Source organism: Microcaecilia unicolor, chromosome 2, assembly GCF_901765095.1.
Source record: "Microcaecilia unicolor chromosome 2, aMicUni1.1, whole genome shotgun sequence".
NCBI lineage: Eukaryota > Metazoa > Chordata > Amphibia > Gymnophiona > Siphonopidae > Microcaecilia > Microcaecilia unicolor.
In genome coordinates, this window is record NC_044032.1 from 428,960,198 (window position 1) to 428,978,269 (window position 18,072).

The following is an 18,072-nucleotide window of genomic DNA, read 5'->3' on the forward strand; positions in this document are numbered from 1 at the left end:
GTTCATGTAAAGTCTGAATGTCTAGTATTTAGGATGGATCATTATGGTGTGCCTTCTTGAACAGGTTGGTTTTCAGCAGTTTACAGAACACTGTCAGGTTGTGCTTTGTTTTTATGGCCTTTGGTAGTGCATTCCACAGTTACGCGCTTATGTAGGAGAAGCTGGATGCGTACATGGATTTATATTTAAGTCCTCTGCAATTGGGGTAATGGAGATTCATGAATGTGCGTGCTGATCTTTTTGTGTTCCTAGTTGGCAAGTCTATGAGGTCTAACATATAGATCAGGGCTTCACCGTGAACGATTTTGTGGACCAGGATGCAAACTTTGAACGCAATTCGTTCTTTCAGTGGGAGCCAGTGTAGTTTTTCTCTTAGAGGTTTGGCACTTTCGTATTTCGTTTTTCCAAATATGAGTCTGGCTGCTGTATTTTGGGCAGCTTGAAGTTTCTTGATGATTTGTTCTTTGCATCCGGCGTAGACGGCATTGCAACAATCTAGGTGGCTTAGTACCAATGATTGTACCAGGCTGCGGAATATTTCCCTTGGGAAGAAAGGTTTTACTCTTTTGAGTTTCCACATTGAGTGGAACATTTTCTTTGCTGTATTTTTTGCGTGGCTTTCGAGTGTGAGATTTCGGTCAATTGTAACTCCGAGAATTTTCAGACTGTCTGAAACAGGAAGAGTGTAATCTGGGGTAATTATGATAGTGGGTTTATTCATATTATATTGTGAGGAGAGAATGAGACATTGTGTCTTTTCTGCGTTGAGCTTTAGTTGGAATTCATCCGCCCATGAATTCATTATATGGAGGCTCTATTTGATTTCGTTTGAGATTTCAGTTTGATCGTTTTTGAACGGGATGTAGATCGTGATATCATTTGCGTATACGTACGGGTTAAGTCCTTGGTTGGCTAGCGATTTGATAATGAAAAATACCAGAAGCTGTGATAAAATGTGGCCTGTGCTAGTTTTGGCGCACCCTGGGCCATTTTTTAATGTGGAAGGAAACAGGGCTTTTTTTAAAATGGGGCAGTATATGGCCATGTGCCAATATTAAAATTATCACATGGCTATTTACTGCCTGAGCCCTTACCGCCACCTATTTAGAAGGTTGTAAGGGCTCACGCGCTATTCGTGCAGTAATCAGGCAGCACGTGGAAAGGTGGCCATGCTGCCAATTACCGCTGGAGATGCCTCCCGTGGTAGAAAATTCTTTTCTACTGCGGGAAACTGTGCACGCCAACATCAGAACTATCGCTGTGCGCTCGTGCTACCCCGGTGATAGGTTCAATTTGGCATGCTATCTGCGTGGTAGCCCTACTGTGGCTTAGTAAAAGGGTCCCATAGTTGTGTGAAAGGTGCTGAAGATATGTGTCATAAGCACATAAGAACCGCCATACTGGGAAAAGACCAAGGGTCCATCAAGCCCAGCATCCTGTCTCCGACAGCAGCCAATCCAGGCTTCAAGAACCTGGCAACCCCCCCCCCCCCCCCCCACAACACCCCCTCCCAATTTAATAATGTTCAATGGACTTTTCCTCCAGGAATCTGTCCAAAGCCCCCTTAAACTTTGTAAGGCCAGCTGCTGTCACTACATTCTCCGGCAGTGAAATATTCTCCATCTATGAGCAATAGTGCTACTATGCCAGAGTATTATCCTTTAAAAAGACTCCAATTTTGCTCGAAGTGTAGCCTTAAAGAAACTCAGAAAAGAAGAAGCTGCTGTGCAGGTAAAAGTTAATATAGTGTCTGAAAATGTGGTGGCGCCAAACAAGAGAAATTGCCACGCATGCATACTCAAGTTCAAAACAATGGTGCGAGAGTCAAGCAAAAGGAACCGATGTGATTGTAAAAGCATGAGTCGTGTCTGGAGAGCAGACAGCACAAATGATCTAAAAGAGTACACTGATTATAAAGCAGTCAATTGCAAAAAATGATATACAGAAACGAATATGGATAAAGGACTGCAAATAAAAAAAACCTTTGAAAGTGTGAGCCTGTGTGCCATAACAAATGGGAGCTCCTACCCCCAAGGTGAACACATGATACTGCATATATCAAATAAAAATATGAAGTAAAGAATCTGCCCTGAAAAAATGTTTTGCACATGTTGTTTGGAGTAAATACCAAATTCATGGTAATGGGCTGTGTGTTTTTTTTTTTTTTTAAAGGTGATAGATATATAAGGGAAAGGGATTAGGACTTGATATACTGCCTTTCTGTGATTTTTGCAACTATATTCAAAGGGTTTATATAGTATATACAGGCACTTATTTGTACCTGGGGCAATGAAGGATTAAGTAAGTTATGATTATAATGTAAATTGTGGAGTATTATACAACGTACAAGCGTAAGCACGACAACAATATTCGTAAGATATAAAAGGAACAGATTATAGAAGACCAAAAGATAAAAATCTAAATATATCAATATTTTTTTACATTTATGATTTTTTAAAAACATGATTTTTTTTCTTTATATGATTGTTTTATTCGCTAACAACATGTTTGTATGCCTATTTGCACCTTAGAATTGATTTAGCTTTTTTTAACTGAATTTTTATGATTTTGCAAATATGTTTTGCCTATCTGCTTTTAGACTCCTGAAGCAGGCACTATTATCGAAACACGGTGCCATGTCGAGTTTTTTTTGACTAAAACTTGTGTTTGATACTCTCCGTCTCACTCGTATCCTCTTGGAAGTGTCCTGTTGGTTACACTACTCCCTTGCTCCTGTTCACTGTTTTTAGTGTTCCACGTTCCTCCACCTTGGTGGCTGATCTTCACAGCCACCTTAATAAACATAAAACAAATTTAACAGAGCAGCTCCCAGTAGAAAACACACAAGACCACATTATCTCATATTGTACAGTCTCGTCAAAGAGAACACGTTTTACGTAACTTTTCTGATTTAGTGAACTTGTGCTTTCCAAAGAAGGAAAGTGGTACTGTGAAAAATACTCTAGGAGATGGCAAAAATTAATTTAATAGATACCTATTTTAACTTTCACAGTTTAAGGGCCCTGTTTACTAAAGAGCATTTGTGTTTTAGTGTGCCTACACTTAGCGCGCACACTAACCATGTAGGCGCATACATGGTTAATGTGCGTTAAAAGCGTTAATACGCCTAAACGCTGCTCAGTAAACAGGGCCCTAAGTGTTTTGTAAATGCAGAGGTTTGCACAGTTCTCAGTGGCACCATAAACTGAGGCAATAGAAATGCGAACACGTTTCCTGTTCCAGTTGGTGCTAATCTGTTAAGCTCCTCTCAAGATTCTGACACCAATTACACTTTTCTCATAAACTTAATCACTTTTGTAAAAGTCAATTCATTATGAGAGCTTCCCACTTTTTCTCTCTCTTTCTCTTTATGTGACATTTGTATTTTTAATGTAGTTATGAGATAAACAAAAGAGATGTCAACACTAAAAGTCTATTTTGAAATTACACAGCTAAATTCTTAGCATAAATACAGGTATAAATTATGAGGAGCAAGATTGCCATAAAAATTACTGCAACACATGCCTTCTGGAAACAAGAAATGCCTGTGCTGATATGAAGCAGACTGAAAGGATAGTGTGTAGCATATTGATGGCATTATGAGAGACTGGGCTTTAAGATATTCTATCTACCAATGAAAAAGAAACTACAGCTGTTACCAATCATTGGGGGGAATAAAAAAAAAAACAGGACAGAATTTCTTAAGAAATTTCCTGTCTGAACCTTCCAGTACTGCTCACCATAGAAATAGTCATTTGAATTAGGGGAGGGGGAGGGGGAAGAGGAGCGATTGAGAGGAAGAGAGAGAGAGAGATAGGGAACAAGGGAATTTGCTGCCTCAGAAAATAATGGATTAAATGTTTATCTGTTGTACCGATTCCGGAATGTAATATCGTAGTGGTTCCACTTTAATTAAGGGAGATAGTCTGTGTTCAGCTCTGTTCAATCTTGTATCAGTGATGCAGTTCAATACATAGCTGCTAGATGCCCAGTGAGCAGAGGGGGCATGGGAAATTAACAATCTGTATACTGTCATCAGGTGTAGGTAGTGCTTTGCAGACACATATATAGAGCTTCAGATTTTAGGTGTTAACAGATAAACACAAACACCCCCAATAAAAAAAAAGTATTTACTGGATACATACTGGAAGAATACTAGTTTTCCTAGTATTCTCTTCCCACTCCCTGGCTTGGCTGTATTCTCCATTCAGCTTTTCTGACTTTTTGGCTCTGATGACTCCAGTGATACAGACAGACCGGTTTGATTCACTGGGAAATGTACCCAGCAGTCAGTAGTACTTGTAGTGTGAAACATCCCTCCCCCCCAATAAACACAGATTTTTGACACACTTAAAGAATATATAGGGCCCTATTACAATGCCATGGTAGAGATACCGCGACATTGATGCATGCCAATCCGACACTACCGCTGGCCTACCGCAGGAGCTGGTGGTAGTGCCGCCCCCAGTGTGCACTGTGTCCGGTGCAACAGAAAATAATTTTTTTGTGCCAGGGGTTACCATGGGAGAACTTACCGCCTCCTAAATAAGTGGTGGTAAGGGCTCAAAAATGGCCACACGGCAAATGTGACGTTACTGCACAGCCATTTCCTTTCTTCGCCTTTTACCCACTGCGATAAAAAGGGCCTTAGCACACGGCAAATCCACACGCCAATGCTATTGCAGGGTCCTTTTCACCACAGCTTGGTAAAAGGGGCCCATAATTAGCTGGAAATAAACACCTACACTTAAAATTTATAACTCATAAGAACAGAAACCCTACACGTATAATAGCCAATTCCAACTTTTTGAAGCTTACAATTTAATAGGACATATAGAGAAAAAAATCTTGGGCAGGGTAAGAGGGTCCTTTAACTTGAAACAGCAGGGACAACTGCAAGCACTGAGACCTAATGAGAGTCCATCTGAGAAAATGGTGCATGGATAAAGAAAGGAGACCATATACAGGAATGATTACATTTAGGTTTTCAGCCTCAAAGAGGAGTATTTTCAGCTGAATTTGAACTTTGAAGAGAAGGAGTATGGCACATGTGTTCAGGAAGGCTATCTCAAGTGTTTGGCACAGCAAACTAAAAGGCAGAGGGTTGAAAGTTAGCAATGGAAGAGAAAATCAGTGGAAATGAATGCTCAAAGAAGACCAAGGAGATGTGAGGTCTACAGTCATCTTATAGAGCGTGCCTGGGACCCTATGCAATTGTCAGTCCTCTCTGAAACAGCAGACACAATCATAACAATTACAGCAAATCAATATACAATACAGAATTACTCCAGGACCTATGTTAAAATCAGTCATTAATAAGGGTTAAGGCACCATTTATTTATATTAATTACACTCAAGAAAATTTACTTGAATGACAAGACTACAAAACAATATGTGGCCATCTCTGGGAAAAGTGACTAAACTCTTTGATACAAAATGTTGAGAATGGCCAGTTTTTCATGTCATGAGTTCATAAGCAGTCTGCAAAAGTTACATATTTGAATGGGGTTTGGACCATTTTATTACAAATTGCTTGCCTCATTTTTTTGTTTATGATGACTTTAGTCACCTCTTCCCAGAGATGATCATATACAAAAAAACAAACGAAAAATGCACATGCACTTTAGCCCACAATTTTCAGAGGCATGAAGCCAGAAAATAGTAATAATCAGATAGTGCCATAATAGATAAGAGATGGGAAGAAGAAACTGATAGTTAGTGCTAAACCTTTAATCTTGGACCCTCCCCAGCATTAAGCCAATCTGGAAGGTACTTAGGGTTAAAAAAAAGTTCTTCACTTAAAAGTAATAAAACTATGACAAGGAAATTTCAAATTAAAGTAATCTCCCAGCGTCTGGGGTGGTCATCCCTGATTCCCTCCGGTGGTCACCTGGTCATTTAGGGCACTTTTTTGGGACTTGTTCGTGAAAAAAAGGGTCCAAAAAAAGTGACCTAAATTTGCGCTAAAAACGCCTTTATTTTTTCCATTATTGGCCGAGGACGCCCATCTCTCCTCGGCCGATAAACACGTCCCAGTCCCGCCTTCACCACGCCTCCGACACGCCCCATCAACTTTGCCCGTTTCCGCAACAGATTGCAGTTAAAGACGCCCAAAATCGGCTTTCGATTATACCGATTTGGGCGCCCACGGGAGAAAGACGCCCATCTCCCGATTTGGGTCGGAATATGGGCGTCTTTCTCTTTCGAAAATAAGCTGGACAGTCAGATAAACGGCTCTAGAAATGAGGGAAGGGGGGAATTATCAACTGGCAATTTTGATATCTCCTGCATATATCTCCTCATCATATCCACTGGTGATACCAACACAGATTTGGAAAAATTCATTAAACGCATTGTTATAGAATACGCTTTGATTTCCGTGCAGAAAGAACAATATATAGAATCACGGGGGTTGGGGACAATTCTATAACAGGCACCTCCATTTAGGTGGCCACGTGGCCAGTGCCTCAGTTCCATTATAGAACAGTAGTATAACCCTGTATCAGCAAGCAACTCATTTAGGCACCTGCAGTTATACCATTCATTGAGCCGGTTTGTGTGGACACCTAAATGTGGCAGGGATGCCCATAACATTATGTAAGTTACATGCATAAGTGGGAGCCCCGCCTATGATCCGCCCCGTGTATGCCCCCTCCCTTGCAAATACCCACTTTACAAGTTAAGTGGGCATTTGCAGAATAACCTTTAGGCACCCTGCTAGCATTTACAAAGCTATATGCGCATACACACATATAGTCTAAACATTTGTGTGTATTACGCATACGTGAATGTGGGCACCTAGGTTGTGGGATTACTCTTTTAAAGACTCAAGCAAAATAAATAACCAAATAAAATAATGGTTCATCATTTGTTAGCAACTCATTTTGGGATGAGGTTTCAGATGCTTTAGGATAAGCTTGTTTCAGTTTACCTGAAGGAACATTCCTTCAGGCAATCAGTGGACAAGGATGTGGTCATAGTAATATATATTGTATCAAAACCTGGAAATCAGTCAGAAATTTCAAACATGCAACATGTATGTATACATTGGAGGAAAGGAGAAACAGGGGTGACATGATACAGACGTTCAAATATTTGAAAGGTATTAATCCGCATACGAACCTTTTCCGGAGACGGGAAGATGGTAGAACTAGAGGACATGAATTGAGGTTGCAGGGGGGCAGACTCAGGAGTAAAGTCAGGAAGTATTTTTTCACAGCGAGGGTGGTGGATACATGGAATGCCCTCCCGCAGGAGGTGGTGGAGATGAAAACGGTAATGGAATTCAAACATACATGGGATAAACACAAAGGAATCCTGTTTAGAAGGAATGGATCTATGGAATCTTAGCAGACATTGGGTGGCGATGCTGGTATTTGGAAAATAAAACCGGTGCAGGGAGGACTTCTACGATCTGTGCCCTGAGAAAGGCAGGGACAAATCAAACTCGGATATATATATATAAAGTATTACATACCATGTAAAATGAGTTTATCTTGTTGGGCAGACTGGGTGGACCATTCAGGTCTTTATCTGCCGTCATTTACTATGTTACTATTACAAACTATGCATATTAATACACCTTTAGCATTTATTATCTGAGATGTTCTTAAGAACACTGAAAACAAGAAACACCATATTTTAGAATTACAAGATATCTAACTATTACAGTACCAAATGCTTATTAATAAATGTGTACCCATACCTCTGCTATATGGTGCACGTGTCCCACTATCACAATAACTCTTCCTTTGAAGCTCTGGAGTGTGGCAGTGGTGGTGCCCTGGACTAGATCACCTTCAGCTGTGAATGCAGATGCAAAGGGAATATTGATGCTTCCCGGAATGTGTCCTCGATTAAAGCTGAGAACAAGTAGTCAAGGAGATATAATTCACACAGATGATGCTGGTACACTAGTACTCTGTACAGACACACACACACACACACACACACATCTACCTACAGCAGTTTGTTAAACAGGAGCCAAAATGCCAGGGACCAAATTTTGGTCAATGTAACTGATGTCTTGGCAAATAGGCAGTGATAGGTATAACACAAATCTGTACATAATGATAGGCTTCTGAGAGAATCCAAATGACAAGTGTACAAGATAACAATGAAACTTTGATTCCAAACTAACAGGAACAAAATATACAGACTATAAGTAGAAAACTTTTAAGGTCAGTAAGTCCTCCCTAGAAAGCTGTACTGTACCTTTCTTTAATTGCCTCAGGGGCAGGGATAGTGCTGGGCAGACTTATACGGTCTGTGTCAGAGCCGGTGGTGGGAGGCGGAACTGGAGGTTGGGAGGCAGGGATAGTGCTGGGCAGACTTATACGGTCTGTGCCAGAGCCGGTGGTGGGAGGCGGGGATAGTGCTGGGCAAACTTATACGGTCTGTGCCAGAGCCGGTGGTTGGGAGGCGGGGCTGGTGGTTGGGAGGCGGGGTTAGTGCTGGGCAGACTTATACGGTCTGTGCCCTGAAGAGCACAGGTACAAATCAAAGTAGGGTATACACAAAAAGTAGCACACATGAGTTGTCTTGTTGGGCAGACTGGATGGACCGTGCAGGTCTTTTTTCTGCCATCATCAACTATGTAAAGCTGTACTGTACCTTTCTTTAATTGCCTCAGATAAACATCACCTAATTTTTACATACACCATTCCTCATTTAACAGAAGAGATTTAGATGGCATGACACTGTCTGCTTATTCAGTTGGGGCTGTGGATATTCTGGGGACAGGAAGTTTAGAATGGAAGGGGCTTGTGTATGTTATTCTAATTCAGGAGTACTTTGTCAAAAGGTCATTGAGCCACCGTGAAATTGCTTTTCTTACATTGAAAACTTAATTTGTTGGGTGTTTCTTTGATATCCTTTGAACCCAATGAGATCACAGAAGGGTTTTTTTTTTAATGACAAAGATGGCCCAAAGTGAGGAAATAAGGTCATCCCTATTACTAAATGGAGTGCAGTTAACCAAACAAGTTTTGAGTCAAAATACTCAATGAGGCAAAACAAAAAAAAAAAGTAAAGCACACCAAAAGGTGAAAACATATCCTAGTATATTTAAGGATTCAGGGCAGACCACTATTTTATTTCCAAAAGAGACTTTTTAAAACTAAGGTTACAACATGCTATACACAGTTATCTGTGCACTGACCTAGTTCAACAAAATAATTAATGAGGGCTTGGCTTTTAATACCCCGCAGGACAGGACATTTTATCCAAAATAAGAGCAACAAAAAATGAAGGAAACGTAAAATAAAATTCTAGGGGTCGGTAAAAACTTGGCTTTTGCACATATGTAGTTATAATTATGGAGCAAAAATGCAGATTTCCCGGGGGGAGGGGGGGGGAACAACATGAAAACATGAAATAAGGAGTCTGATTTGCAAAACAATTTTGTTCCCACAGGAAAATCCTTTCTAAAAGGAGGTCTATATTAACAAGGATAGTAATCTTTGACAAAGTATTGTGTTACTGAACTGTAGACTAAGCTGCTCTATGAGTGATTAACTTAATCTTTCGCCGGATTTAAGACATTTACTTTCACCCAGGGTAACTGTATCGATCTATGATTTTTTTTTCGTTATCATCATAGGATTTCTATGTAAACTTAAGCATTTTAACAATTTCAGTATGAAGATGTTTACAAAAATATATGTATGCACTTATTTGTTTACTGCAAAGATTATAAACCATAAATTTGTTTGTGGAAACCTCATAAAGAAAAATGAAAAGCCATCGGTGCTTTTGCCAACATATTTAATGCAAGGTGGCTTAGCCAGAGAATTGCTGCCTTTGTACCACAAATCAGGCAAGAACCGCCAATTTAATAACAGGACTCCCTGTTATGAGGCTTTCTGCAAACCCAGAGTGGAATGTTACTATAATGCATTTTGGCTTCCTGCACTAACAATGTCTTATAAGGCACTTTGTTCCATCTCATCAATCCCATATCAAATAGCTCTTTTTCTTTTTTTAAATGTACAAGTATACATGAAACAGGAATTGAAAGGCCTCAACCCCTGAAATTTGCGCTACTCAACTTAAAAGCCTTCCCAGATATTTAGTCTGTGCATCTTGACTTTTTATTAGATTTCAAGCTTTTAAAAGCAAAGACTGTCTATTACATGTGCCTGTAAAGTGCTGCGTACATCTGGTATTGCTAAACAAAATTGCAATACCATACCATCAAGAAAGTACCATTTATATAATTTAGTTAAAGGTATACAAAAAGCACAACTTCCTTTTCTGTTATTTTTTTGTATTTCTATTTCTGAACAAGCAGAGGTGTTCACAGGTTTTGAGAATGCCTATTTAGCCACCTCCATCACTTCTAAAAATGTGGGTAAATAAGATGCACTGTTACTGATGTAATAAAGGAATGTTATGCTGATTTTCATTATATATGTTGTATCATTCTTTGATTACATTTAGTATAAAAGCATGATAATACATTTTTTTTTTAATCTAAATCACTGCCGTACTTTACGTCATCACAATTTCATAGCAGCCTCACCCAGATATATGTGAAGTATATGCAGAGCATAACCAGCTGAATAATGGCGAACTACATGTCAGTAAGCCTTACCTCAGTAGTGGGAAAAGTAATGAAGAGGCATGGTATGGTCGAATTTTTAATATGGTAATACTAGGGCCCAGCTAAGGAACAGGTTATTTTGAATTAGTCTTCACTGCTGAGGAAAGGATAGAAACTTTATAGAATCCAGTGGGTTGTAAGATCTGAAGTAACATCGTCTTACCAAAGGGAGATCTTGCCAAATGAATCTACTTCTTTGACAGGGTGACCAGAGAACTAAATTGAAAGCATGAGCTGGATGTGATCTACATAGACTTCAGTAAAGCTTTTGATGCTGTTGCAGCCTGAAGGTGAACCCCAAGGTGGTGAACTATATTAGAAAATGGTTGACAGACAGAAGACAGGGTGGTGGCAAATAGAATTCACTTGGAAGAAAGAAGAGCGAGTAGTAGAGTGGTGAAGAAATCAGTCCTAGGATTAATTCTGCTCAACGTCTTTGTGAGCGACATGGCTGAAGGGTTAGAAGGAAAAGTTTGTCTTTTTGCAGATGAGACAAACTTTTGCAACAGAGTAGACACCCAAGAGGGAGTAGACAACATGAGAATTAATCTATAAAAATTACAAGCATGCGGTAATACTGGGCAGTGCATTTTGGGTGTAGAAATCCAAAGGAACGGTTTGTGATAGGAGAAGACGGACTGATGGGCACACGGATGAGGAGAGAGACCTTGGGGTGATAGTGTCCATTTATTTATTACATTTGTACCCCGAGCTTTCCCACATACAGCAGGCTGAGTGCGGCTTACAATGTAAAAGAAAGTATCTTACATGGTAGAAAATAAAGCAAAACAAGAAAATGTAGGAAGAGTATTATAAACTGTGATGATCATAACTACTTACATAGTGAAAAAGCATTACAAAGGACATGTGAAAAGAATATTAAGAACTGAGAAAAAAAACCACAGTGGCAACAGCGCCCAGGAATATAGGAGTTGGAATAGGGAAGGTAGACAAGGATAGGATAGGTAAAAGGGAAGGAGATTGGGAGGGAAATGGTAAAAGGATGGAGGGGAGAGATAAGGGATTGAGTATAAAGGGATTTGAGAATAAGGTCAAATGTGTCGTTGGGGTCTAAGCATCTCAAGCTAGCAAAACAATGTGACCAAAGCCAGAAGAATGCTAGGCTGCATAAATAGGAGCATACTACAAGAAGGGAGAAAGTGATAAAGTCTCTGTATCAGTCACTGGTGAGGTGCCACGTACAGTACTATGCACAGGAGTCAAGTTTTCAAAATGATTGGGGGTGCTTAATTTTTTTTTTTTTTTACAGGTGGCCCATTTCTCCTCCTCCCCTCGCCCTCCCTCTCCTCAGATGTTCCAGAGGATAGATGAGAACAGACTGATGAGGAAGTGGGGTAATAACTGGGGGGGGGGGGGGGGGCATTGGCGATGGGGAACAGGGTAAAAACTGTTCATGATGGGGAAGGGGGTACAGAGGGGGAAATGAGAACGATGCCTGATGAAAAGGGGGACCAGATAGTGAGAAGGATGGAGAAAGGGGCAGACAGCAGGGTTAACTGTAGGGAAATATATAATGGGGGATGAGAGTGGAAGGGGCAGTTGATTATGGTGAGGAAAGGTGCCTGATGGAGATGGAGGAGGGGAGGAGAGAATATAGATGCCTAATTATTACTTTGGCAGCACATGTAAAACTAACATGCTAGTATGGTTAACTGAACTAAATATGGAAGAAATGGAAAAAGAAGGTGCCTGTGTGATGGAAAAGGAGGAGAGGAGTGGATAGGTGTCTGATGATGAGGTGAGGTGCCAAATAAAGGTGGTCCTAAAAAGGAGTAGGGAGAGTAGGTGTGCTTGACGGAGAAGAAGGAAAGAGAAGATGTCCTTAATGAGGGAGGTGGGGATGTGTCTGATGGGAAGAGGGGTGCCTGACAGGAGATGAAGAGGAATGCTGGAAAAGAAGGTGACTGATGGAGAAGGGGGAGGATGGGAAGCAGGCTCCTGATGGAGAAGAGCCTCTGGGTTCAGTAGCAGATCAGAGCTTAGGGTGGTGGGCTAACAGTGGGAGGAGGAGAGGTATAGAGGAAGCAGTGAGGGGAGAGAGAAGTGGCTACAGAAATAATAAAGGAAAACATCAGACAGAGGCTACACCAAAATGTTTATTCCAAGCTACTTAAAACTGATACAAAATTCTTTACCCTCTGCAACATGTTATGTATGTTCTGGTAATGAAGTGGTAGTGTTTTTACAGAATTATTCTCAGAGGGAGAGAGGATTACCATGATTTTTTTCCTTTAATTCTCAAAATCTCAGGGGGTGGGGCCTGCATTATACCAAATGTCTCTCTAGAGAGCAAAAGAAAATATGTTTCAAAACTGATAATTAGCTGATATCCAGGAAGCTTAGGGAACATACTATGTTACATTTAAACCAGTAATTTCACAGCATATGTGCCTCTATATCCTCAGATTGCTTCCTCTCCCCTGTGGGGTGTGCAGTCAAGGTCTAAGGAAACTTTTGCAACCCCAGACCCGTCTCTGTTCAAACTACATCCCTGGAAACACCTATGTGCAGATGAAACAAAAACTGACAATCTTGTGTCATGCCTACTATATGCACATGGAAACACACAAAATTTTATAAGAGCCATTTTTTGCATGTGAAACATGTTTTACACGAGGAAAATGCTTTATATAACGAGCCCCTTAGTGTATTAATGCTTTCTTTCTGATATTCTAAGTGGAATCCAAGTGACACTTATAATTCTAGATAAAAATGTTACAGTGATAGATTCTGTCCACTTAAGCAGCTCATATTTCTGCTGGGTTTCTAGATAATAAAGTAAAGGAAAAGTTTATTATCACATGAAAAATGTTTAGCACTCTTACTCCTAGGCACAAGAATTTAGCTTGAAAACAACTTTCATTCCAGGCAAAAAAGGCTAGAAAATGCTGGGCAAGGAAGAGCTAAGCATCAGAAGTGAGACTGTGGCTGTTTAGAAACTAGACATGAAATTACAGGATGGGAATTGATATACCGCCTTTTTGTAGTTATAATCAAAGCGGTTTACATAGTATATACAGGTAATTATTCTCTACCTGGGGCAATGGAGGGTTAAATGACTTGCCCAGAGTTTAAACACAAAGAATAAAAAAAACTATGCTTTCGTACCACTTTGATCTTTTTTGTTTCATTCCTGGTGAGGGAAATATTGAGAGTTTCAGTTTGTCACATATCAGAAAGGCAGGCTGTTTTGTGACTGAATATTTTGGACTTTATAGTAATTCAGTGCCAAGCATTTTATGTAGCCTAAGATTACAATAGCCTTCTTTCTGAGTGAGAACATGTTGCAGATCAGCCACTCTCGACCATCCAAAGCCTAAACAAATTTCAAGTACAGTGGAGTAGATTATTCGATGTAACCAGGACCAGTTCGTTGTTAGATAAGTGAAAAGTCAGATAATACGAAAAACAATAACCCCTGAGAATGCAAGGAAAACATACTTTATGCATTGTGCACAAGAATCTTACCATGGTTCCGTTTCCGCAGGGCCATGCCAACACGATAAGTGGGGTAAGCACCACAGGGGGGGCGCCGACCTCTGGAGGGTGCCGCCCAGGTCCGTTCACTTGCAAAATCTTTTACCTGAAGTTGTGATTGTCCTCTCTCCCCTGCCCTTCCTTCTCCACATCAGAAAGTGAAGGCAGCCCAGCAGTGCTAACTGAGGCAGACACCTCTGCTGAAGTTGCTTAAAAGAATATGAGTGCTATATATGTCTTTGGTGTGGGAACAACTTCTCATTCAGGGTCAGCTTGAAGTGAACAACATTCAAATTAAAGAGAACAGGTTTGGAGGGAGGTGTGCAAGTGAGACTGGGGAGAAATAAAAAATAAATAGTGTAATTGTTTGTTAAAATCTGTAAGTGGTTCAAAGTTTTTAGTTTTTTTTTCTGAGAGGAGGGCCTGTCTGCAATGATGTGTGCATAATTATCTTAACAGATAACCTGAGATATCTACAGCTAAAAGCCATTTCATGGGCTGATGGTTCAAACAGTAGGTTCAAAGAGGAAGTTTAGCTGTGAAGAGCTGGTAAGTGAAAATCTGATTGCTTTTTTTGTGTGTAATTACTAAATGTTTATTTCTTATATATCTCCACCATTCATGATGTATTGTAAGCCACATTGAGCCTGCAAAGAGGTGGGAAAATGTGGGATACAAATGCAATAAATAAATAAATATAAAACATTCTGCTTGGATAGGAAGAGTTTGTGATATGTGAAAATACATTTTGCTTTAATGAAATTGCTAAACTTTAGAGTCAGTGCTTTTTTTGTGTTTGTTTTTATGTTATGGATTTTGTTTGTTTTTATTTATTAACCTTTTTATGTCTGTGCAGAAAGTGCCTTTGAGAAAGAACTTTAAAAAGAATCCAGCGCTGGCTTCTGTTCTTTATGACCTGGCAAAAAGGAATCTGCTCACCCTATTGGTAGTTAAAGATATACTGCTTAGTCTGGGTGACAGAGATATGGAGAATGACAGAAGGGAATGACTGTAAGGCCCACTTGGGTCTGCCCAAGCTTGAAACAGTGTTGCAGAGATTGCACAGTTTCTGGCTTTTATGTGGTTCAGGGGAGAGAGGAGAATCGCTGGACATGGATGAGAGGGGAGGGCAGGGAAGAGAGATTCTCTGGACATGGATGGATGGAGGAGTTGGCGGGGAGAGAGGAGAAATGCTGGTCTTGGATGGAGGAGAGGGGAGAGAGAATTATTGCTTTATATGGATACAGGGGAGGGACGAGAGAGGAGAAATGCTGAACATGGATGGAGGGAATGAGAGAGGAGAAGTGCTGGACATGGATGGAGGTGAGGAAAGAAAAAAAAGAAGATGCAAATGGATGGAGATGAGGGAAAGGGAAGTGAGGAGAAAAACTGCACATGGATGGAGAAAATAGGCAAAAGCTGGATCCACATTATACCTCCTCCAGTCAATTCCACAGAGGAGGACACAGCTTTTACTTATGGATGTAGGGCAAGAAATGAAGAAGAAAGGAGGAAAGTAAAGAAATAAATGGAAAGGAAGCCCTGGAAACGGAGTTAAGAGAACAGATAGAGAGCAGCAGAATCAGAGACTCGGACCAATATGGATAGAAAAACAGTCACCAGACAACAAAGTAGAAAAATATATGTCCACTTTGAGAATTTACATCTGCTATCTTATTTTGCAATGTATAGCAATTTGTTTTCTAAGAATATTGCTGACAATTCCTGTCACTGTGGCAAGTGGTGAGCGATCATTTTCACGGTTAAACATCATAAAAAATTATTTGCGATCAAGTATTTCGCAAGAAAGGCTTGTAAGCCTTGCCATCTTGTGCCACATGGGGGGGGGGGGGGGCGCCAACTGATAGTCTGCAGGGGGGCACCAGAGACCCTAGGCACGGCCCTGCCACAAAAGCATAGCCTCCCTGGTAGGAAAAGCAGGCCCTTGGGTCACATAGCTCTGCGAGTCAGCTCCAAACATTTCTGCAAAAGCACAGTCTCAGATCGAAAATGGTTCCCTGGCTGGAAAACAGCTGAAAACATCTTTAAAGTTCACTTTCTTTAGCAGTTCCTTTCTGCAAAAGGTTCTGCTCTATAGACAAAATAACTTTTTTCCTCTTTCCACTGGCCAAAGATTGCTGCCATGCTGTAAACGCAAGGTCTCAGCTACAAACTTCTTCAACGGTTCCCTCGTTGCAAAAGTGGGGCCCCAGGTCCAAAAATTGTTGCCATGCTGTACAAGCAAGGTCTCAGCTTAAATCTTTTCTATGGTTCCCTCACCACACAAGCAGAGTCCCATGTCCAAAATTTACTGACTTGCTGTAAAAGAAAGGTCTCAGCTTAAAAGTGTTTCTACCGTTTCCTCGCTGCACAAGCAGGGCCCCAGGTCCAAACATTCATGTGTAGAAGGATGGCCTAAAATCACAAAAAGGAAAAGAAGCCATGTGCTTCTTAACTTGTTTGAGTGGTGCATGAAGGAATATCAGCTGCACCACAAGGTTCCCTTACAGAGAAGCACAATTTCATATCAAAAACATGGCTGACTTGCAACTTGTGAAGTTGGAAAACAGGAAGAGAAGCCGCGTGCTTCTTAATGGCAACATGATAACATTACTGGGGGCGGGGAGGGATCTGTCGGATGGTCGGATTAGCGAAGGTCAGATAATCGAAACTGTACTATACTCACTAGTGACTGCAGGAATACAATTATAGAAAGATATTAATGGTAGTGTTAATATTTATTTTCTTTGGGTTTTCTCACACCTTTTCAGTAGTAGCTCAAGATAAGTTGCATTCAGATATTCTGGGTATTATTTATCTCTGTCTGTCTGTCTGTCTCTCTCTCTATATATATATATAATAATTGGTCACTGCCTCCCTGGATGGCTGGGTTCGTAACAGCATGCAAATGAGCTGACATCAGCTCGCCTCCAGCGTTCCCTTCCCTCTCAGTGTCCCACCCTCGCAGAAAGACGAAATGACATCAGAGGAGGGCGGGACACTGAGAGGGAAGGCAAGGGAAGGCTGGGAGAGTCACTGGCCATGGAGGGGAGGGGGGAATCGCTGGACATGGATGGGACAGGACGGCAGGGCAGAGGAGTATCGCAGGACATGGATTAGATGCGATGGGAGGGGAGAATCGCTGGACATGGAGGGGAGGGCAGAATCGCTGGATACCGAAGGGAGGGGAGGGCAGGCAGAGGAGAATCACTGGACATGGATTGGATGGGAGGGCAGGGCAGAGGAGAATCGCTGGACATGAAGGGGAGGGGAAGGCAGGGGAGACAGGAGAAATCGCTTAGACGAGAGCTTTCCTAGGGCCTGTTTCATTTTTCACGAAACGGGCTTTGTTGCTTGTGTGTGTGTGTGTATATATATATATATATACAGTGGTGGAAATAAGTATTTGATCCCTTGCTGATTTTGTAAGTTTGCCCACTGACAAAGACATGAGCAGCCCATAATTGAAGGGTAGGTTATTAGTAACAGTGAGAGATAGCACATCACAAATTAAATCCGGAAAATCACATTGTGGAAAGTATATGAATTTATTTGCATTCTGCAGAGGGAAATAAGTATTTAATCCCTCTGGCAAACAAGACCTAATACTTGGTGGCAAAACCCTTGTTGGCAAGCACAGCGGTCAGACGTCTTCTGTAGTTGATGATGAGGTTTGCACACATGTCAGGAGGAATTTTGGTCCACTCCTCTTTGCAGATCATCTCTAAATCATTAAGAGTTCTGGGCTGTCGCTTGGCAACTCGCAGCTTCAGCTCCCTCCATAAGTTTTCAATGGGATTAAGGTCTGGTGACTGGCTAGGCCACTCCATGACCCTAATGTGCTTCTTCCTGAGCCACTCCTTTGTTGCCTTGGCTGTATGTTTTGGGTCATTGTCGTGCTGGAAGACCCAGCCACGACCCATTTTTAAGGCCCTGGCGGAGGGAAGGAGGTTGTCACTCAGAATTGTACG

General features: G+C 41.1%; 1 protein-coding gene across 2 annotated transcripts in view; it reads right to left on the minus strand.

Annotated features, from left to right (window-relative positions):
• The window catches only part of TBCK (TBC1 domain containing kinase), a 436,713-nt gene that overhangs the window by 61,196 nt on the left and 357,445 nt on the right, over nt 1-18,072 (minus strand). For both annotated transcript variants that reach the window (XM_030190773.1, XM_030190774.1), the window contains one exon: nt 7,706-7,862. In XM_030190773.1, coding sequence (XP_030046633.1) covers nt 7,706-7,862 — 157 coding nt within the window. The remainder of the gene's footprint in view (nt 1-7,705; nt 7,863-18,072) is intronic.